At 42.7% G+C, this 23,315-nt stretch overlaps 1 protein-coding gene across 2 annotated transcripts in view; it reads right to left on the bottom strand.

Annotated features, from left to right (window-relative positions):
* LOC110468366 (unconventional myosin-X) overlaps nt 1-23,315 on the bottom strand; it is a 58,639-nt gene that overhangs the window by 12,154 nt on the left and 23,170 nt on the right. For both annotated transcript variants that reach the window (XM_021526276.4, XM_021526278.4), the window contains 11 exons: nt 21,230-21,336; nt 16,656-16,961; nt 12,709-12,748; nt 10,737-11,528; nt 8,623-8,746; nt 7,915-8,158; nt 7,003-7,098; nt 5,311-5,404; nt 4,649-4,704; nt 2,866-3,008; nt 1,335-1,529 (listed from right to left, as the gene is read on the bottom strand). In XM_021526276.4, the coding sequence (XP_021381951.2) occupies nt 1,335-1,529; nt 2,866-3,008; nt 4,649-4,704; nt 5,311-5,404; nt 7,003-7,098; nt 7,915-8,158; nt 8,623-8,746; nt 10,737-11,528; nt 12,709-12,748; nt 16,656-16,961; nt 21,230-21,336 (2,197 nt within the window). The remainder of the gene's footprint in view (nt 1-1,334; nt 1,530-2,865; nt 3,009-4,648; nt 4,705-5,310; nt 5,405-7,002; nt 7,099-7,914; nt 8,159-8,622; nt 8,747-10,736; nt 11,529-12,708; nt 12,749-16,655; nt 16,962-21,229; nt 21,337-23,315) is intronic.

Genomic DNA, 23,315 nt, shown 5'->3' with positions numbered 1-23,315 from the left:
AAGCAGTAGAACAAGAGGATATGACTGCCAACAGACTGTCCAGGGAAGTGGCTGAATCATCACCCCTGAAGGCATTTAAAAAATGTGTAGATGTGACACTTAGGGACATGGCTTAGTGGTGGACTTGACAATATTAGGGTAATGGTTGGACTTGGTTATTAAGAGATCATTGATTCTTTTTTTGCCCGTAGCTTGCGGCTGATGAAAAACCTCTGCTGCTTTCATAGCAGTATAGAGTGTGTCTGGTTAAAATCCACTAGGTAGACATTAATATCCCTATTCCCAAAACAGATTTATCAACAGGGAAGTCCCAGTCCAGATTCTGGTACAAAGGCAGCTTTCCAAGATGCAAGTATCTTGCAGTGTAACCTGACTACTTCCCTGCCAGCCAGGCAGCTCACTTTCACAGACAACATTTGGACTACACTATCCTGTTAATCACTTGAAAAATGACCACTCCACACAAAGTGCCTAGTCAGATTGCCAAATCAACTCTCAGAACTTTTAAAAATATGTTTGACAACCTGAGAGAACGTGTCAAAGTGATGGCAATTCTATCTGCTAAAGGCAGCCATAGACATCTGTTGATACCAAAAATGTAGACACTTTCTTCTGAATGAGCAGAATAAATTTCATCTCATCACACTTTTCTAAATACATCCAGCTTCTAGCCCTTTTAAAAGGTATCCCAAACAACAATATTCAAATGCCCAGTTTTTCAAGTCTTTTTCTAAGGTTCACAATCTTTGTATGGGGAATTCACCCTTTATCCCATAACCTGGGTTCTCTTCCTACTCCTAAGGCATGCAATAGAGGATCATGCCAGATCCTGCCCTCCCAGAACTCTGTCATGTTGCACAGAAATCAAACACAGGCCTTTGCTATCTTTTGCTTCTATCAAGTTGAGTGGTACCATAATACATGCACTTTACATCCCCTACAGTGTATGGGATTGTTGCTATTTAAGAGGTTAACTGACCTCAGAGACAAATGTAGGTCATGCTATAAAGTGATAGTTCTGGAGATGTACTAATAATTACTGTCAACTACAGGAACTCACACCTGTTACCTTGCCTGGGGAACACTGAGAAAAGCAGTGGCTCTACTCAATGAGAAACATCAGCACTCTGTACCTGTGTCAGGTGTGAGGTCCTTACAGTCACTTGCACACTTTGCAGATCTCTCAGTTTCCATGGGCAGAGATGTTTGCAGCCAGACACAAAGCCTCAGATGACACCAAGACTGCCTTCTCAGCATGCCACACCACGACAGTCCTGCACCATCCCCTCTTCAGGAGCACCTGGAGGCTGCTCTTTACACCGTCCCCCTCTCACCTGTGTCTTTGAAGACCCTCTCGTCGGGCTGCACCACGGAGCAGAGGCTGTTGAGCACGAGCGTCCCGAGCTTGGCGGCCGTGCGCTCGGACGACTTGTAGTAGTCCAGGGCAGTGTTTGTCAGAACAAACCAGCGCTTCTTCATCTTCAGAGAGGACATCTTGTTGCTGCTCTGAACCTCCTTATGAAGCCAGCCTAGCATGGAAACACAAACATGTCATTACGTCTATCATTTGCTCCCATGGTCAGGACAAATAATTTCACTGTCATTTTAGATTTGTTGCAAAATAAAGGAAAAAAAAAAGATTAAGAAAATTCAATACTTCAACAGAAAAGAAATTACAGCCTGCATTACTAAAGCTGTCAAAAAGATAATTTTCTACTCAGAGGTGTAAAAAAGGAATGTCCATCCACAAAACAAAATGTTCAGAAAAGGTGGGACTGAACAAAGAGCTCAGAAAAAAAAGAAAATATATAGATCTTCCTTGAATATAGGCCTTTGTGTCTATTCTGCTGTTACAGAGACATCTTATTAGGAAGAGCAGAACATACTCTGTAAAGGATCATTCCTTTTTCTCTTTGACTTATGAACAACACTAGATAAAAGGAACTGCTGCATTGCAATTAAGTATTTTGAAGTTAAGGTACTCAAACTGTTGTCTAATAGACTCCTTTGTATCATTCAAACTCCTTGAAATTTGTAATAGTGGAAGGATTTTGCCATATTTTGGTAACCTTTTTCTTCTGTCCTTCTGCTTTGCCATGACCACTCCATGACATTTATTTCTTCACAGACATTTCTGGAAGATGCAAAGCAATTTGCTCATGCACTTGCTTTCCACAGACTGGATCAGGAGTGTCTTCATACATTTAAGACCATGTAATGAGCTCAAAGCATAGAGAACATTTAAAATATTTAATACAAATGGGTGAATATTTTGCAATATACTTGTGATCGCTATTCATGCTCCACCATCTTCAATTAAGCTCTGACTAAAGATGTAATTTAAACCTTCTGCTCAACCTGAGAGAATTCTTCTCACCTCACTATGTTTACCATAACCAGGTTAGTTAGTTTAGCTGAGGACAGCAGCAATCCCACAAAGATCTCTCTCCCTCCCTCCCTCTCTACATGACAGGTGTCAGAAGGAGCTGAGCTGCCAACAAAAGCCACAGTGTCATGTTATAGTCCATCTAAGCCAGCTGCTCCTCATCAGCAGCCATGCTCCTTCCTATTCCCTGGTGGTATTTGCCAGACTAGGCTAGAACTATCATCAGAAATTGGCTAGAACTATCATCAGAAAATAAAACATATGAAGCATTTTTTTTCCCACCTGGCAGGGAATTAGAGAAAATCCAAGGCTAGCACACACATGACATGGCAAACAGCAGGCAGGAAGGCAGGGGGGCAGAGGATGAGAGTTTTTGGGAAGCAGCTAAACACTAGACTGAATTAGAAACAATCAAAGCTCCCTGTCAGATTATAAGCAGAAGATGAGTTTCACATGTAATTGCATGCATTTTCTTTCACCTCTCACAAGGAATTCCTGGCCATCCACCTTGGATTCGCCTTTGGGTTTCTGCAGCAGGGAGATCCAGTGATGCATTTCCTCAGGAGTGTCGCTGTTGCAGTGAATCACACGATTGGCTGTGATGATCACAAAAGAATTCGGTCTGCCAGAAAACAAAAGCATCAAAATTAATCATAACCATGCAAGTAACTCACAGTACAGCCAAAGTAATGTTTTTTACCTTCCCATAAACAGAAAGACTTTCTCAATACAAACTACTGAGTAGTGCAGAAATACTTAAGATCAACTCTTCTTCAGTTGCTCTGCCAACTAATGAATGCAGAGACCAGCTAAATGAAAATAAGTATCTTTCAAAAACTACTTCCAAAGAAAATATTAATAAGCTGATAAGAAGCTGTAAAATGTCCTTGGCTCATTAGCAAAGGACTTTGACTGACTGGAGCTAACCAGTGCCTGTACCACCAGGCTGAGTTGGTACAGCCATTCTCCTCATACTTATTAAAACCAGTGATGCAATAGCAAACACTGGTCTCAGTAGGATCAGCTAAAACATGTTTGAGACTAGTTTTACAAAGGATGAGCTGATCTTGACAAAACAGAGGAAAAACTGTTCTGTTGCTGCTGGATGACTTAGTTCATCTCTTGCAACTGGTATCTTATCAAAAGAACATTCACAATTCTGTACAGAATTGATGCTTTCCAGGAAAATAGAAAAATAGAAGTATGACCAGTTCCAAGAGGATAGACTCATAATCCTTTGAAAGCAAAACCAGATTTCTATGAGAAAATACAGATTGAAAAGTAGAATGCAAGTATGAAGCAAAATATGCAATCAAGCTCTGTTAGAAAAATGCATAAACCTATGGAGTATAAAAATAAGCTGCACAAAAATGTTGGTTGAGAATAAGCATTCTCCTCAGAATTTGTTCAACATTGCTTCAAATGTTGATATTTCTCAGCACATACATAAACAAATTCTGACTGCTAAGCTTACTATTTGTTCCTAGTTTTCACTAGGTTCACAAATTAATTATGAGGAGTACAGGCTGAGAACTGCCTAAAATGTTTTCATCAATGAAATCTTAGTTCACTTCTGAAATGCATTTTCTAAACTACTAAAAATAAAGTCCTAGCAATTTCTGTGAGAACCCAGAGCTGTGTCCCCAGACCACAGAGATAAATAACTTAATAGCTAACATTTTACTTCAGGACTGTGGTGAGTATCTTTGCCCTAGCTGAACCTGTTAATATGTGGGAAATAATTAAATGTTAACATAAAGTGATATGAAATATCCCATCATCTCTTCTCTGAAACTAACTAACTAACTAAAGGTCTGTGCTCTGTTGCATTGCAAAGATATCAAGAATAATACAGATCTCTAAATTCCTCCATTATTCTTCCACAATTTTGCTTCTTTCCCCTAAATTTACAAGATTAACTCAAAATTACTCTTGAAAAAAATGCAAGTGCTGCTTTTGCTGGACATATTTGTTCAGTGCTAGTAGCAGATAAAACTACAGTTTTCTGGCATTGAGATTATGCTGTTTTCACTTTTAGGAGCTGAAGGAAAAACTTTGACTCAAAAAGAATACATATATGGACTTCATGCCTATGAAGTGATGTTGGTTGAAACAAGCTAAAGATTTCAGCTATGTTTATTTGTTTGGAGAAAAAGATGCATGAGTTTAAACAAATACAAACCCCAAAGGAAACAGGGACTTACCCACAAAACTCTTGTAGGGAGTTTCTTATTTAAGAGATGGTCAGATGGCTGTACCTACCTATCAGGATTGTCTGAGGCACAGACAGAGTCAATAAGTCCAACATCCAGGGTTCCCTGTAGAGTGAAGAAGACACAGATTGCATTTTAAATTACAGGTGTTCTCCTCTGTCAACAGTATTGGAATTGGAACCATTCCTCTGAATTCCAATAGCTTGAGTAGAAAAGAACACACAAGAAAGGCACAAGGGAATCATCTTGCTCCCTAAACAGCATAAGATCACAAGGGACTCCACAGGACTGGAGGAAAAACAGTTACAAGTTTCCAGAGGGTATTATGAAGGTCTGAAATAACCTTAGCTATTATCTCTGTACTGGAAAAATACATAAATACACCATTTTTTTCCAACTGCTATCTTCCGTCTGGAATAACTGTGACCCAGACTAGTCCCATCCAAAGACATTTTATCTGTGTGAGGCAGCCTCCCTCTTCTCCTCCAACTGAAAAGAGCTATTTGTGATCAAACCGAGTAACCCACAACAAGCATCATGTTCCACACTGCTTACACTCCTTGCTACTAGCTTTGCTGTTTCTTTATAATTACCAATGTCCAAGTCTCTTACACTGCTTAAGAAGTACTGCATGTGCTGGAAAAACATGCACAAATAGTTAAACACAGAGGGCTCCAAGCATGCCCACAGGCTGGTTGCACAGTAACTCACCACAGCATTCTTTGGATTGGCCTGCTCATCCTGCATTTCCCTCAGCTGCTGTGCTGTAGCGCTGTGTACTCGGCTCAGAACATTAAACCAGCCACTGCCAATCAAAACAGAATCAGAGTTAAACTGTCGGTAGTGAAACTGGCTCAAGAACATGATCAAAGAATCTGGAAAGATTTCAGTGGGAAAATTTCTTCATTCACAATTTCCTGAGTGCTATGTCAAAACATCTCTTGGGCTGATCATACCAGATTCCAACGTCTTCCTTCCTCCTTATTTATTCATGAAAATTCTGTGCATGCTCCTCAACCCACTGACAGCTGCTCCTGCAAAATCTAGTTTTCCACTTGTTATTCAAAGAACTCTAAGTAGGCAGTGGCTTTACAGGGAGCCCATGTCAGAAGACTGAGAAGAGCATACAGAACTTGTAAAAACAGGGTTAGCTGGGAATCTTCCTGGAGACGTCTGGGAGCCTTCTTGATTAGTCTCTCTCTGATCTGCTAATAAACTTGAAAGTCATATGGCTGGCAATTAATCATGGGATTGTTTATAAGTGAATTTGGAGTGAAGTTTTTTGTCTGTGAAAGGACTTCTCTTACAGACATATCTAGAGGCTAATCACTGTTGCAAAGAAAGCAGATTCTTATCTGCAGCTTCCAGTGAGATCAGCAAACATCCATACTTAGGGAGGATTCTCAAACTGGATCCTCTGTGACATCTGTTAATCTGCCCTTTGCCACTGCAAGTGCCGGTGCTTTCTTCTCCCTCAGAAGAGAGACTGATAGGGCACAGACAGAGGCCACAATTGGTTTACAATCATCCTAACAATTCTGCAGTGTTATCTTAGGGCATGCCTACTGCAGTTGTGGATGTTCTGGGTTAAGAAGTTACTGTTCGTTCCACCACTGCTCCCTAAATTTGCCCATTTCTTGTCCATGTGGCTGTTCTTCTATTTCAGTTAAATTGTATCCAGACACTTTCCCCCTTTCTCTCCTACACCAAAATAATAATAAAACCAAAATAACTTCACAGAACCAGTAGATCAGAGAAACAGTTACATCAGGGCTGAGAGAGCAAAAGCCTTGGTAAAAGTGGGAACACGTGAGTGGCTGGGGACAGTAACCTCTTAACTTGGTTCTGCATAGCCAGGACAGGTTGTCCAACCTGCCCTTAAACAACTGATTCCCACTGTCTGGCCAGGATGCCAAGAAGGAAGGACGTGAGTCACTTGTTTGCTTTGCACTGGGAAGATTTTATCAGATGACACTACAGACTCTGATAAGCTGCAGCCTTTTTCTGTCTCCTGGATAAAACCCAGCTGCTCTCGCAATCATTTACAGACAACATGAATAGACTTTTTGTTTGATTCCAGATTCCATTAAATAAATAAATCAGCTATTAGATGTTCCAGTTTATATTAAGGTTTGTGTGTCTGCTGAAGTAACCCTTGAATTCCACATGCTCACAGCCACATGAGAAGCTGGCAGTCCTGTGACTGCCAGACTGAACCACAACCTTGGTAGCTGTAACATCAAGTCCCCAAAGTAGGTGTGATACGTCCCAGGAAGCATAAAATGACACTATGGAACAAATCCCCTCTTTTCTCCAGCAAAAGGGAATTTCTCAAACTCTCCGATGAGTAGCTGTGTCAGGCCTGCACTGTACAAACAAACCTAACAAAACTCCCTGCTGTACCTAGCATCTTCTGGTGACTCTGCAACAATGTGGTAAACTCGGTCTTCTGTCACAATGTCCAAGGCATTCTCCTTTTCATGAATATCCACAATCTCTCTGGAACACAAGAAAGCACAAAAGCCAAAGCTGAAAACCTTTCACAGGCCTGAAGTCCACCAGGTCGATTCTTTCACATCATGCCCTTCCACCACACAGAAGGGAAAGCATGATTCAGATGGCTTGTAACTCTGACAGAAATACAAAATTCCGCCAATACACATCAAGATGTTTAAAAAGATCTGTACAGTTAAAAACCAAAGCTTAAGGCATTATATGGATTTTCAAGACACCAGCAGACTAAAGGGAAGAAGAGATAACACGGAGGATGATATAGAGATCTGTTTACAAAGTCAGGTGTGCCATTCTTTTTGGTACTTTACAGGTCTGCATAATGCTAAAAGGTGACCAGTCTGTCCTTTCTTACAGCATGAGCTGAGGAATTGACTATGGCAGCAGAAAGAGCATTCAGGACTCAAGAAAAGGCACAGTACATGCTGCCAAATTCAGATCCCACTGTGAGCTTCATAATACCTCTGTGAAATGCCTGGAGAAGCCAGAAAACAGATGGGAGTCTGGGTAGGAGAGAATGCATGGGGTATGTACTTAATTAGCACCTCCTGGTCTGGCTCCATCCATGGCTTGGAAAGAACTTCTACTGGATTATGAAAGGCAAGGCTGGGAAAAGAACTATCAAGTAATTGCAGACTCCCTCCAGAGTAAAACTATATGCTGTAATTGTCTTTTTCTTCCTTTGTTTCTGATTCTCCAAACACCATGGGAGACACACAGGCCAGTGAACAGCAGCACTGGACCCTTCATTACTGATTTAGAGAGTGAATACTAGGATTCAAAGGGATTTCTTTCTGCACTCACTTTGCCCTTCTGATATCAATAGTCCCCTTCAGCTTTTCCTCGCTATCATTCTCGAAGTACATCAGCTTGGATTCTCGAAGCACAAACCAGCGGCGTTTCCAGTTGCGGCGTGAAAGGGTTGACATGCCCCCACCCTTTTTGTAGAGCCAGCCTGACTTCAGGGCCTCCTGCTTGGTGCGGAACCACATGAAGGCCTCGTTCTTCAGGACACACCAGCGGCGCCGCCACGGGTTCATGAGACCGCCTGCAAAGCGAGGGAGCAACATTTCAGCAGACACGCAACAGGGGCCATGCTTCCATTCTCAGCCTGCTCCTGGGCAGGAACAGCTGCCACTTCAGTTCCTACGTCAAAAAAAGGAACTGAAGGAGAGAAACCAAACATAGAAAAAACTGAACAAAACTAGTGAAACAAAAGCAAAATATAGAAATACATGCACTACTCAAGTATTCTTGTTCTGACTTCAGTTTCATAGCCGAGAATGAATCATTTAAGCCCATACCAAGTAGGCACAATTAAGTCTCAGTGGCAAAGATATCTCTGACATCCAGCTATCACTTTATTTGTTGTTTTAAATAAAAGAAGAAGGAAAAAAAAGAAGAATAAACTGAGAACTAAAAGCAAATAAAGATGATGATTCCGGACAAACAGAAGAGGAAAGCAGGTTTCCTGGATCCCATCCATCCACGGTTTTGGCAAAATCCACTTACCTTTCATGTAGAGGTAACTGTGAAAATAGGGCGGACCCGAACCATTGAAGATAGTGATTCGTCCATTACAAAACTCTTCATCTGTATCAATGTAAACATCCACTTCTTCCTCACTCTCCAGAAACTAAAGAAAAAAGAAGAGGTACAGGCTACTTGGGTTCTCCTGGTCGCAGCAGAAGTGGAGCAGTTAACAGAAGTCACTTGATCAGAAGGTACAAAACTACATCTAGTCCCTTTGCAAAAAAAAGCACTACAGTAAAGCAGAGGCTTGACAGCTTATCCATTAATGCCTAAAGCAAGAGCATGGAATTTTCATACCTGAAAGGAGAGCAGTGGACATGGCTAGAAAGCTCCAGTTCCCTGCAGTAACAGAACTTCCTGTTTTTAAGGCACAGCCCACCTTGCAAAATCTAATTTGGTGGGATTATGAGAGAATTTTTCATTTTGGAGAAGTTTTCTGATTTTTCTGGCAGAAAGGCCACAATGACAGACAAGATGGAACATGATTTAACCCCAGCAAGGAAATTACTTGCTTTGGGTTGATCAGGAAAAAAAAGCACAGTCCAGGATAACCGAACCCTAAAAACATCAATCTGAATTACTGAAATAATAGTACTGAATTTACTTATCTCTATTCTCCAACTAGATAAAGGCCCTCAGCCATGAGAAAGTATTTCACACACAAAATAATTTCCTTTACCCTAAATAAAATTTCCTTCAATTTGCTTTGTTAATTCCATACTAATGAAGGCAACTCCTTAGACCTCTTCCTTCCTCAAACACATGTTGCTTCTTTTGATTTTTTTCTTCTGTCTTCTCTCTGTGACCCTCTTTTGTCTCATCCCTGGTCCACTCATCCATTCTCTCCCTTGGCATTAAGTTTCAAAAACCAGGCAGTCTTGGAACAGCAGCTACTGATGGGATCTTGACTCAGCTGTGGTTATCACTTCCTGTGGCTCACACTATGACAAACTATCAACTGGCTTTTCCATTACTCACTGATGAGCCCAATGAAACCCTCCACTTCTATTTGCATTTTAAGGAGAATGGTAGAAACCAGCCTAAGCTGTGACAGAATGATTCATGATTTGAAGATTACCTGACAGTGATCTGTGAGTACCAGCCCACAGAGAAGGTACCTTTATTCAAGCAGATCCCATAAAAAATTGGGATGGCTGGCAGCTGACATCAGGGAAATGCAAACAGCACAACCATGCAAATTTTTTAAGAAAGGTCACAATCTGTCATTGAAAAATCATACTGAAGGAAGTAAATTGAGCTCCCAAAAAAAAAGGTATTTTGTAGTTCAAATGTCTCTTCTCAGGGATATCATTTATTAGAAGTATTTTTGTGGTTGTCATTGGCTTCACACCTGAACTCCTCACAATCTTATGTGGGCTTTGACATCCTGTCCTGTAAGAGGATTTATCACTACATTATTAAGCAGCTGCCCTGAGAACGCTCAGGAAGTCCAGACCAGTGTGGGAACTCAGCTGAGGTGCTGAAGTGTGGGGCCAATAGCCCAGCTTTACCACCTTGTCATTGTCCCTGCAGCAGGAATGAAAAGGTTCAGTGATCCTGGCTGTGTGCACTGGGATCCAACCTAATCAGCACAGTAATTTCTTCCAGCTTTAGAATAGCTTAACTTGTACACAGCAGCTGAAAATAAACCCTTGACTCTGAACAGACCTAGAACAAGAGAAGTTTTAGTGATGGAGACAAATCAAGCCCCAGCCTTTCCCATTTCCTCTTGTCATTGCACACTGGAACCTTAGGACCCTTCTGTGAAATCTCTCTAAGGCAGAACATACACCTACAAAATGCCAGCTGTTTGCTTTCCTTCCTTCTAAAAAGTGTTACATTAACATATGGCAATGGAAGCAATCTAAAATAGGTACACATGTACTAGCTTGTGTGCCAGCAGACACCAGACAATCACAAGCCCTCTGGCTTTCAGCCTATCTATGACTCTTCCCTTTTTTCCAAGATGATTATTGATATAAGAGAGAATTGCATATCAGTAACTATACCCAGAATAAGCAGGCAAACAATAAGAAGACAAATATCAACAAAGTCACACTAATGTCCAGGAAGGTGAAAAGAGAGATTCTCACCGAGTCCAGGCTGCCACGGTTAGAGTCCAGGCTGGTACCATGTGAGTGTCTCAGACCCTCCTCATCATTCAGAGGCTCAGCTGAGGCATTCCCTGCATCTCCATATCCATCAAACTCCTCATGGTCATAGTCAGACTCCACATCAGGGGGGGAGGTGTAAATGGGCTCTCCTGCCTCTCCACTGTTACGCCTCTGTGTATCAGAGACAGTGCTGTAAATGCTTTCTGCTGGGTCAGACAGGGCTTTCTGCTCCTTTGGGCTAGTGGTTCTTTCCACAGGCAGTCCTGGAGCAGGGGCAACCTCTCCCACTTCCCTCTGGAGAAGCAAAAGGCTTGTGTTTGCAACTTCCTTTGAGTAGTTACCACTGGTTTTCGTGCCATGCTCATTTGAGACCACCAAACTGGAAGTTGGGCGTCCTTCATCATCAGCATGAAAACCCTCATCCACTTCTTCTTCAGCCAGTGGTGCCACCAGGCTGCAGTCAATGTTGAGTGTCCCCTCACTAGAAAGTGAGCACTCTAAATTCTGCACACTTTCATCCAGATTGCCAAAATCCAGCAGCTCCAAGAATTCCTGGGCAACCCTTGATGCCTCTTTTTCCAACCTCTGTATCTCTTCTTCTCGCTGCCGACAGATTTCATGCCTGGTGTCTTCAGAGATGACAGACATGTGATCCTCTTTCTGTTGCTGCAACTTTTCAATCTCCTTCTCCAGTCTTAAGATCTCCTCCATCTGACGTCTCTCTTCTTCTTGCAGGGGAATATCCACCTCCTCAGTGTTTACAGTTTCCACCTTAAAGAATTTAGAAGAGGGTTAAAGCACTTTCTTCAACCTGTGTTCCTTGCCTGGACTTTCATTCTTCCCATCTCCTGTGCCTGCCTTATACTTACCATCTGCAGAAAGATGACTCCAAGCATCCTGCAACTATTCATGGTGTTAAAGATAAAGGTAGAACTACTGGATCTTCAGGTACCTCCTTTTTCACAGCAATCTACCACTATTAGGAATCATACAAAAGAGGCTCACTGGGTTCAGTGAATTTTTAGAAAAGCCTCTCTATCTGTTGGTCACTGTACACTGCAATTTGAATAAAAGCAGCCTGAAAGTCCATTCTCTCTTTTTGAACTCACATACATATAGGAGAGAGCAACTATATATGAATACATATATGCATAGACTATTTATGAGCTGAAGATTTCCCAGAAATTCATTAAGAGGTCTGGAAATTTCATTATGATGTTGAAACATACACAAGAGTACAGATACAAACATGAGAAAAAGTAAAAATTACGATTTCTTGTACTTCCTGATAGGACTTAAGACAATGCAGTCAATATATTGGCTCGTTTAAGCTTTAATCATTGTTTTCTTTATTTATCTAGTGCTGGTAAACTCTTACTTGTGGATGAATGCATTTCTATGCTTCTAATCTCTCCTGAACACACATGTCTGAAACTGGGGAACAAGTGGTATGGGAAAAAAACCAATGAGACACACAGCCATTTTCACACACCTCGGGGTAGGTGGTCTGCTCTTTGGTATGTCAAGTACCAACAATTAGATCAGTTACAAGGGGTTTATTTTAGCCATGGCAGCAGTTGGCTGCACTCTTATTTCGGCTGCTATAGGCAACAATCCAGAAAAACACACTGTGTCACAGTGTAGCACATCACAAGGTTATCTAACAAGCTCAAGCAGTAAAGATAAAAATAGGATGCTGTATGTTCAATATGGAAATTTTCAAATAGAATCAATGCAAGCTCATACAAGAGCCTTGAAAAAAGGCCTATCTTGTAAATTCTATGCACCTCTGCCAAAGCCAAACACCTGCAGGTTTTGAGTGAACAAAGCCCATTTTTTAAATGGTGTTGTCACAATAACAGTATCAGTATCCAGGCGAAGTGGAGGCAATGAAGGTCTCTTAACAGATATTCACAAGAAAACATGTGAAAAGAACAACTTTGAAACTTACCTGGGCCACCTGCAGTAGTGCATTCAGTTGGTCCTTTTCTCTGTCAAAAAACAAGACGTAACAGTCAGAGACAGACCTAGTTCTCCTATGTAAGGTTTTCAGAATTACACGGACACATCATCCCTCCATGCATAAGGTAAAATGAGGTACTTGCTGTAAGACTGATTTAAAAGCTTTTGCAATTTAGTAAAAATCCAATTCTCTGTGGTTGGCATGACCTTTGTGGATATAACAGATTTTCCCCATGCACTTAACTTTCAGATCAATTAGGAAATTGGATTAGTTGGAACACACCAGGAAGGACATTGGAAACAGTGACAGAAAGACAAATCAGACTCACAATAAATGTAAACAGAATCTTCTGAAGTACAATAAATCTGTGAATATTGAGGTTGTATGTTTGTAATGGACAGATTTCAGGAAACTGTTCATTTTTTTAAAACAGAGTTATTGCAATACTACCACTGAATTTGTGTTTTGTTTTGCTTTTACTGTATTAAAGCCCCAGCTCACATAACTTCTCAGTGGCATGCAAAATCCAGTTTATTAATGAAGACTGTAAGAGTCAGAGTTTGTTAGTAAACATGAGCAGAGGAAAAAAACTATCCCACGGTGTTGCAGCTCTACCCAGTTCAAAAAGGTTATACTCCAAAGCAAAGCTATCACTATGGCCAGTTTTTCCAGAGCAAGTATGCAGCTGAACCAGCAGACAGATAAAAGCCAGGGTCATGCTTAGGGAGCAGGAATAGGATGCTGCTGGATGGAGAAAAGTTACCACTGCCAGTAGTAACTTTCAAACCTATAATTCAACTGCAGGGAGAACAGGAGGGCAACAATATTTTTTTCCCAGGCCTTGCAGATTTTCCCAGCCAAATTCTAAACTGCAGCTGCAAGTCACAAAGTCCTTAAAGCTCTCTCTCTTGTGCTCACACTCTCAAAAAAAAAATTCAGGAAATATTTGTAAATGAAAGCTGACATAAGTGAGAACCAGATGGTTTCAACTCTACTGAAGGATCCCTAGCAGTCGTCATGAGTAAAACAACTGCCTTAAATGATAAGAGAGCTCAAAAGCACAACAATTTTAAAACACATTAGGAGTACCACCTATAATCTACATATTAATTCCTGCAACTGTTGCTCACAGTTTTTAAACCTTTGGTACTTCTTCCAGCTTTCTAGTCATCATCAACTGAGCTACACTCTTCCTGAAATGTGATACCCAAAACTAGGGACAGTACTCCAACTGAAGGGTACTGAAGAATCAACCTATCTTAGAGAAAACAACTCTGTTTATAGAGAGCATTTGCTTTTTCCTCTCACACAGCATGACACTGGTGACATATCCAACCTAGCCTCCAGACCTTCCTCCTGCTGTTGAAGTAAGCATTCCTCCTCCACTCCCCATGCATTTGATTATGCCTGACTGTAAATCTGCATATGTCTGTACCAAAAGTCACCCTGATTTTCAGATCCTTTAACTTGCCAAAATTATCTGAACTGTAATCCTAGGCTAAATGCCTACAGCCCCTCAGCAGATGGCTTTATCTGCGAATTTAATAAGGATATTCATATTTCCTCATCCAAACTCTTATGAAAACATATCCAGTACTATATCCAGCATGGATCATGGAAAAACCCCATTCAAGAGTTTTAACAAAAAGATAATATTGTTTATTAATTAAATACAGTAAAACCAAAAATCATAATCTTGCTTCACATACATTTTCCAAAGCAAATTTCTTCAAAGCATCTTAAGAGTATTGCTGTAACATATCAAAGCCCTTACCTAGCTTCCACTTACCCAAAGTCAAGTTACCTACCCTCCATGGTTTTTCCCTGTCCACAAGACATGCCATAAGACACCACAGAAGAAAACAGGTAACTCTAATGCTGTTTTTTCTTCAGAAATCCACATTGGCTTAATTTCTTTATCAAGCATTTACAACTGTTTGATCATTTATTTCAGTATCTTCCTGAGGTCAGGCTGACTGGTCCACAATTCCCTTATTCTTCCTTCTCCCATTTTAAAAGGGGGTCATAATTGTTTGGTATTTTCCATTTTTATGGAAAAACTACTACCACGTTACTATCCACAGAGGAGAAGAAAGAGAATAGCTACTGTTCTAAACTGCTTTAGCTAGTTCTTGAAGTACCCAAACATTACTTTCACCAAAACCCCATACCTTCTTTATAATTTATCATTTGATTTATCTGAGCATTTTCTAACCTTTTATTTCCATGGTATACTCTGAATCTTGTACATCCTTCCTAATTATATTTAATATCCAACAGTTAAGCTTTTGGGGAAAATAAAAATAGCATCAAATACCTCATTTTTCCCAACATTATTTTCTTCCTGCTGAATGTTAGACCAAATTGTTCCATGTCTCCCCTCTGCTAAAAGTGTATTTGCAATAACTGCATGCCAACTTCTGGCTCACTACAGCTCAAATTGCACCTAGGTCCTTCTGACTTTGTCTCTACATATGTGTTGTTTTTTGCTTGTTCTCAGTGGACTTCCCCCTCATCTTTTATGTCAAATGGATGTTCAAAAGTTAGCCAAACTGGTCTGCTAGTACCATCCTGGCTACTCACTCAGGTGCCATTTAACATTAATTAGAAAATGAAAATAAAATTAGTTTGCCTGATTCCTCGAAACACTGACATTTCTCTGACATGATGCTGGGTTGAACACATCTCTCATGGTCAGGGAACTAAAGGGCAAAAACACTCTATAGCAAATAAATTAGATAGATCCTTCCTTTTATTATAGAATGAAACACTGAGTTGGAAGGGATCCATCAGGATCAGTAAGTCCAATTCCTGGTCCTGTGCAGGACACCCCAAGAGTCACACCATGTGCCCGAGAGCATTGTCCAAATGTTTCCTGAACTCTGTCAGGCTATTGCAGTGCTGACAATCCTCTAGGTGAAAAATCTTTTCCTGGTATTGAACCTAAATCTCCCCTAACTCAGCTTCCTGCCATGTCCTCGAGTTCTGTCACTGGGCATGAGAGTCAAGAGAGCAGAGCCTACTCCTCTTTCCCTTGTGAGGATGATGAAAACATCAATGAGGTCTTTCCTCACTCTCATCTTCTCCAGGCTGAACAAATCAAGTGACCTCAGCCACTCCTCATACAGCTTCCCCTCCAGACCTTCACCATCCTCAACTGCTCTGCTTTGGACACTCTCTAGTTTAACACGTTTTTTACATTCTGGTGCCCAAAACTGCACACAGGACTCAAGGTGAGTGCTTCTAACCTTAGAATTTTCTGATATTTGCCACACAGTCTGATGAGATCCCCCTTTGTGAAAGTACATAACAAGCCTAAACGTAGAATAACTACTTCTGAAAAGCAAACTATCACACAATTATAAGCTGAAATTTCTATAATAAATGAATTATAATAATATATAATAAATAAATTTATATAATAAACCCAGCAGAGTCCAGCAAGTACAGCAAGCAGAAGAGCTGACCCCACACACAGCACCACTTCCATTTGCCACAAGAACTGGTGGGTAAGTTCCTTCATTCCCATGGGGGTTTCCTGCCATCCTTCCCCTTTGTCTCCTGACAGCACGGTCACCTGTGAGGGCCATCATCCTGAGGGGGAGGCTCTGGTGCCATTTCCCTTTGACTCCCTATGCACCATTGCCTGTGGTGGGTGCCATCTTGGAAAAGTGTATTTCCACCATTTTAGGTTTCAATTTGTTCTCAGGGAGTTTGTGAGATTTAGCAATTTTGTATATAGTGAATATTTACTGTTTTTTTTCACTTGTTCCAGCTTCACTTATTAGTAAACTTATTTTTTCACTTATAGCTACTTGTATTCGTTCCTTATTGGTGGTAAGGGACTAGTTAAAGCAAAGGGAGAAAACTCATTCTAAAATGCTCCCCTTTAAATTGTCTAAACCCAACGCAGAACGCAAGATACCATCTTGTACCTTTCCTTCACCTCTTCCTCTTCCCGCTTCCTCCTACGCTCCTCCTCTTCTTGCCATTGTCTTTCCTCTTCCTCTCTTCTGATCTGCTCTTCCTCCTCTTGCCTCCTTCTCTCCTCGGCTTCCTGCTTCCGCCGGAGTTCCTGCTGCAGCAGGTGCTGGTAGCGGCTGCGAGCCAGGCGGCCACGCCAGTGCTTCTGCAGGGTCACCGCAGAGGCCTTCAGGCGCTGCAGGCTCCTCTTCCAGAAGTGCGCTCGGTAGTTCTTTTGGATTATAACAACACTGGATAGCACCTTCTGATACTTCTTCCTAAAAACAGAACCACACACTTAATGCATCACTAAGTCATACATGCTCTGCATTTCTCACGCCCTTGCATACTGACCACATCCACAGAGAAGTCTTTTTCGAAAAACACAGGTCAGAAGCGATGTGATTCCTGCTCCTCTCCTGCCACTCATTACCTGTAAATCCTATTCACCTCACTGCTCTCCCTCCTAATCCACCAATAGTTTGTTTCAACGGGCACCTACTTTTGTGAAGACTCTCAGATGATGAGGGAGAGATATTTGGCCATGGAAAGGGAAGGTCCTCTGGCCCAAAGTCTCCTTGCACATAAACACATAATTTAGTATGGATTTATTAGAATAGAAGCATACAAATGCCCTTACTATATGAGAACAAATATTGCTCCATCTCTTAAGTGGTCAAAAGCAAATTACTCCAGGAAAGGCAAAAACAATGCAAAAATAGATTTGGTGACGTTAATTTCACACTGTCTGGGAGAAAACACACTGATACTACAATATTGATGGCTGAATCAAACATTGTAACAAGTACACATAAACAAATACTTCTGTTGCACAACAGTTTGTCAAAACAAGAATCACAGAATATCTGGAGTTGCAAGGGACCAGCTAGGATCATCAATGGCATCAAAATCAAATTTACAGTACTTTAAGAACATGATAGAGCCCCAAAACACAACAATCACAATTCAGTATTTCTGTAGTCTAGTAATGTTGTAGAAAATTCAGGTTTTGCCTCTGCATTAAAGACTATGTTTATCAAGGACACGAAAAAGGTTCCTGGTAGAAGTTTGTACATGATACATAAACTGGGCAAATAACAGGAGTTACCATTACACAGTAATCTGGATCAATTTGTAAACTAGATTCAAGCAAACATTAAACAATCCAAAAGAGCCAATCATAAGGTTTTGTACTGAAGAATCAAAGGCCAAACATAACTGATGTGGGACTATGCTGGGAAGCAGCAAGTCAAAACTGGATTTTTGGGCCCCAGATCATCATGCAAAGGCAAATTTCCATCACAACACAACAGAAAAAAATACTACTGGGATTCTTATTCTTGTAAGCAGAAATATTGTTGTATAGAATACTGCTTTTATCCTGTGTTCTGTGCTAGCACCCCCATTTCAAGAACAATGTTAGACCCTCAAGTGATTTCTGAGGAAGCAGGATTGAAATCAGAAATTCAGGCTTACAGAATGAGAGCAATTGCTCCATGCAGGACCTTGAGAAACAGAAAAGCCTAAGGAAAGGCTTTACTCCAGTGAAAGTATCCACATTTCTTTTTTTGTAACAGGGGCCATAAGATTAAACCAATCTGAAGCTGACACCTATTAAGCTGAAAATAAGCAGACATTTTTAAAAGTAATTTAATATATTTAGACACCTTAGTATCTTGCACTGAGGAAACAACCATTGGTACGAGTCAAATAAAAAACTTCTTTAATCCAAATGAGAATGTACAGAGAGAAATTCTATGGAGCTGTTACATAGGATCTTGGGCCAGCAGGCTACAGTAGTCCTTGAGGTCTTACAGTCCTAGAAAGCACACTGGAAATAGCAGGGAATTCTCACATGACCTTCCCACCCACCTTCCGCAACACCCTGAGGAAAAGTTTTACACACCTTAAAATCCCTGTCCTGGCAAGGAAATTCCCTTCAAATAGCACCAGGGACCCATGCTGACAGCTTGCTACCTCCCTGCATATCAGATACATCTGCCCAGTCAAGAAAATCAGGAGAGGGATGCTAATAGCAGTAGCATGCAGAGGTCGTGCTCTTTTCCATAAGTATTAAGTCAAAGGGAAGAAACACAGAGAAAATAAAAGGAAAGGCAAAAGGTGATAAGAAGGAGGAGGTTTTAGGTTAATTACTCCTGGGCTGCAGTCCCCTCATCCCCACTCCTTCTGTCCACCCTGTGTCCTGCACATGGGGTGTGAACAGCTGCACATGCACTCTCTGCCAAGGCAGACTAAGTGCATCAAAAAGGGTACTCTGACTTTTACAAAATGCATCTGCCAGAAACTCTCTCAAGTGCAACACATGCCAAGCCCTGCCCAGCTCCAGGCCAGCTCTGCCTGCTAATCTGCCAGGCTGAAGTGCCCCCTCATTCCTCATGACCACAGCCAAGCTTGCAGATGCCCTTCAGCTGAAATTGCTGCTCACAGGCTGCAAATTTCACTCCCCTTGTTCAAGCTTCCACTCACCCTTCTGCACTGGCCAAAGAAGTTCAACTTGCAGACCAAGCGAAGGGGCTGGAGACCTTCCTGACCATGTATCACACCAGAGAGAAGGCAGGCTGGCTGCAAGGCTCCAATGCTGTATTTGAAATTTACTTAATTATTCTGTCAATGACCTGTAGTTAGCAGTTATGCCTCCAAGAACTAGGGATCACAGGGTTATGGAGCAATTTGCTCCCGTCTTCTTCCTATGAAGAACAGTTCTGAAGAAACCAGGAGCACAGCCAAATTCATACATGGATCCAGCACTATGTGGTTTTTAGCTGGTGAAGCTGTTACCTGCATCTCAGTGCTCCACAGAATAGCTACATAAGAATGGGGTCATTTCAATGGGTTTGATTTTCTTGTCTCACATTTTAGTGATCAGAGATACTAGGCTGCATAGGCTGCGGGGAATGAGAGCAAAGAAAATCTGGTTCTCCTGGCTCACAGAACAAGTTCACAAAGGGGGAGAAACCAGTAAAATCCCTCCTTTGCCAGTCTACTTTGCATGAGACCAAATGAATTTAAATACACTTATACTTGCAAAACTAACAGAAACGGTATCAAGCTTAAGGCAGCACATACTGGTATTCCTGCCTAACTCTGCACAGACCATTCAGCACTTGCCCAGATGAACTCCTGCCTGCTGGATTTTTTTCAATACAGGTGCAGTGCAACTGGAAACTCTCTTCACAGAAAGTTTTACAGACTCCCCTTCCAGCCCTTCTTTACTGCCTGCTCTCCTCCCCTGTGAAGTCCAGTTACCTCCAGCTGCTTGTGAAGATTCACATTCTGGCTGCAGAAGCACAGCTTGTCCTTAAGGATGAGACTCGTAACAGCAACATGTGGGACGAGGAATTCAGAAGTGTGGAGGCTGAAGGACCACGAGATTTCTAATGAAGAGGAGCACTGCTGCCACACAGTCTCCATCACAGCCCTTCAGGACAGCAGTTTCCTTCCCAGGAACTCAGAAAAGCAATAATCCAGTATGCCTGCAGTGATGTTTCCCAGCAAATCAATTTTCCTGTGCTAATCCCTACCCCTCTCTCCAAATGCTAGACATGAAGTAAAAGAGAGAAGAGGCCCTGACACAAAGAACTTGAAATCTCACGTACAAACAATAGAGCGAGCTCATTTGTCTTCCTAGAGGGAAATAAATAAATGAACAAAAACCCCCAGAGACCAAATGTGTATTTTGCTGATATTCCACACTGGCAAGGCAGGGTACAATCCTTGCACACATTTCCCAGTGAAAAACGAGCTACCTGGTGTAACTGGAGCTCTAAGAAGAGTGCCTACTGAAACAGCTCTGCTGGCCAGGGATTTCACCTCCTCACAACCCTGACTGACAGGTGTCTGGAGCAAAGACCAGCCAGGAAAGAGCATCTTACTGGGATTAAGTGTGCATACCACAGCCATTAAGGAGTCAGCTGTTGCACTGACTTCGAGGGGCAGAGGAGGGGCCGTTTGTCTGCAGTTGGTTCTCCCAAACCTTCTCTGGTCAGGTGCAAAAGGGAGAGGCAAGAGGAGATTACTGTTGCAGAGCTGGCCAAAAACCAATTCTGAACAGTTAATTAAAAGGAAGGGAGATCGCAAGGCAAACAGGCAGGGCGAGGAAAGAGGGTGAGCAAAGGCAGAACTGCAAGTGAGGAAGAAGCAGTTGGCAGGGGGAGCAGAAAACAGAGTTGACAAGCAAGAGGGAAAGGAGGGGACCCAATTCGTAGGTGGGGCCCAGCCAGGAGAGCCCTGAAGGCAAGGAAAAGGTGTCATCACAGGCAAACAATGGGTACAAAAGTCCACGGGAAGCCTGCTGAGCAGCGTTGAGGGAAGGTGCAAACGTGCACATAACTGAAAAAGAGGTGCCAAAGGTGCAGGAAGGTTTCAGCAGAGCCGATGCTGGCAGGGAGGGCAGATTCTGCAACTCTCCCTTGGAATACAGGAGGGGAAGACGGGACGGATGCTAGGGGACTAGAGAGCAAAGCAGGGTGGCGGGGCAACCCAGGCACGCAAGCACAGGGATGGTGGGGCAGCCCCCAGCACTGACCTTGCCATGTAGCCCAAGACGTGGGCCCGGATGACTATAGCTGCTTTCCTCAACTCCTCTTCCCGATCCTTCTCCAGCTTCTGCTCAAGAGCTTCCTTCAGGAAAACCTGACGCCACGGGGAGGAGTTTCAGCAAACACAAAGAGAGGAAAGAAGTCAGTCCCCGGGAGAGCCGGGCGGTTTCATCCCCGGGTGAAGGCGCGGAGAGCGCTCCGCGGCCGGGCGGTGCGCGGCCGCCGCCCCCGCGCTGCCCCGGCGCTGCCCGCACTCCGAGCGCCGGGAAAAGTTTCACAGCGGCGAGAGCCAAACTCCGCGCCCAACCCCCGCCGCCCTCACTCTGTGGTCAAGACTTAAAAGAGAGAGGGAGGGAGCAGAGGAAGGAGGGAGGAGGAGAGCCCAAGTTTGCGCCTGTGATTAACTCTTTCCCAGCTGACAGCTTTCCCGGCACAATCCGGTACCTCCCTGCAGCAGGCACTGGGACCTGCTTGGGTGATTAAATATTGTGCAGAGAAACTCCTCCGCGTTTCAAGGAAAGGGAGGAACTTTTCGATTTCTAGACTCCAGAAAGTAGCCTAAACAGCAGTCTTAATGGAAGGGAGGCGGAAAGCCAAAAGCCCAGTCGGGGCACAAAGCTGCACTACTCTCAGCCCACCGGTGCTGAAGCTCTCCACCGACCTTCAGAAACTCTGGGGTGAGATGCTTCCGTGCTGAAAAGGTTCGACAGTGGAGCATGCACGAGGGGCAAATGAGCTCTGGCCATAGAACTCGCCAAGTATTACTGGTTGCACATCAGTGTCCAGTATTTTAATTCTCGAGCATCTCTCACCGCCTGTATTTACAACTTCTACTCGGTCCAAAATGCTTGTGAAGAATGCAGGTACTATGTTAAAGACAAAAGAACTGAGATACAAGCAAGATAAGGTCATGTTTACAGGAATTATGCTGACATGTCTAAGCAATGTTAAATCAGCTGGCTTGCATTAGGTTAGCACAGGATTCAGCACGAATTCCTGAAAGAAATGTGCTGCTTTTTGAGATGGATCGCAGCCTGCATGGAGCTCCACGGCACTGTGGGTACATTGCTAGCAGTACCCAGACTAGAATAAGCTGGTGAGACATGTCCATACAAGCTGCAGTCACAGCAGCAAGTGCCCATATGGCCATGCTCGTGTGACCTGCTGCTTGGCATTGGATAAATCCCTGCAAGGCCAGCAGCAGAACAGGCTATGCTAGGGAAGTGCAGCCCCACTTGTTAAAGCACTGTCATGTACGCAGGATGCGAGCTGATATTCATCCATCTGCAGAACTCAGAACCACATTAATCAGTAGAAACTCCTTACAAATGTACTGGATCCATGTGGTTGTGCTGAGAGGCCAGAGATTTGAACAGTCATTTAGTCCAGTGCTCTGAACAAATTCCTCTCTTTCCCACTTATCTCCCCTTTATACCTTCTCCTCCTCACTGCTTTCAGCCTCATCCCTTAAGGCTCTTCCTTCCCCCTGCAATTACCATTGTGTACTGACACCTCTCCCTGAGTTAGTACCCATAGCCAGTGTCTTTCCTGGACTTGAATTTCTCCTGGGGAGCAGCTTCCATTAAGAAATGAGCTGTTTTGTAATGACTAAGTAACCACGGGTAGCCTGAAAAGAAGCTTCATTATCAAGGTACTGCCAACCATGAAGCTGGCATCCTTCCCTGCAAGTTGTACATCCACTCCCTCTGTCAACTCAACAATCTTTTAAAGATTTCTTTGAGGCAGGGATTGCTCTTTCCATTACATTCCAGAACCAAGCAGCAGTCACCCATTTCAAGAATGCAACCAGAGAAACACTGTCTCGGTCCATTATCTACATCAAATTGCAAAAATACTCAGGCCTTCAGTATTTCCCTAGCAAGCAGAGTCTTTTCTAAGCTAGGCCAGTTTTGGGGTGGGGAAGGAGGGACTTCAGGGCATGCAGAGATCCATGAGACCCAGCCCTAATCCTACAGGATTCTAGGATCTATATATGCTGGAGTGAGGGGTTAATCTCAAAAAACAGCAACATCTAGTTATAAACTTTTGAAGGTTTGGAGGTTTTTTAGACTC

This window comes from Lonchura striata, chromosome 7 (genome assembly GCF_050655825.1).
Source record: "Lonchura striata isolate lonStrDom1 chromosome 7, ASM5065582v1, whole genome shotgun sequence".
NCBI lineage: Eukaryota > Metazoa > Chordata > Aves > Passeriformes > Estrildidae > Lonchura > Lonchura striata.
Note: the sequence above shows the minus strand (reverse complement) of the source record. Positions and strands in the feature narration are given on the sequence as shown.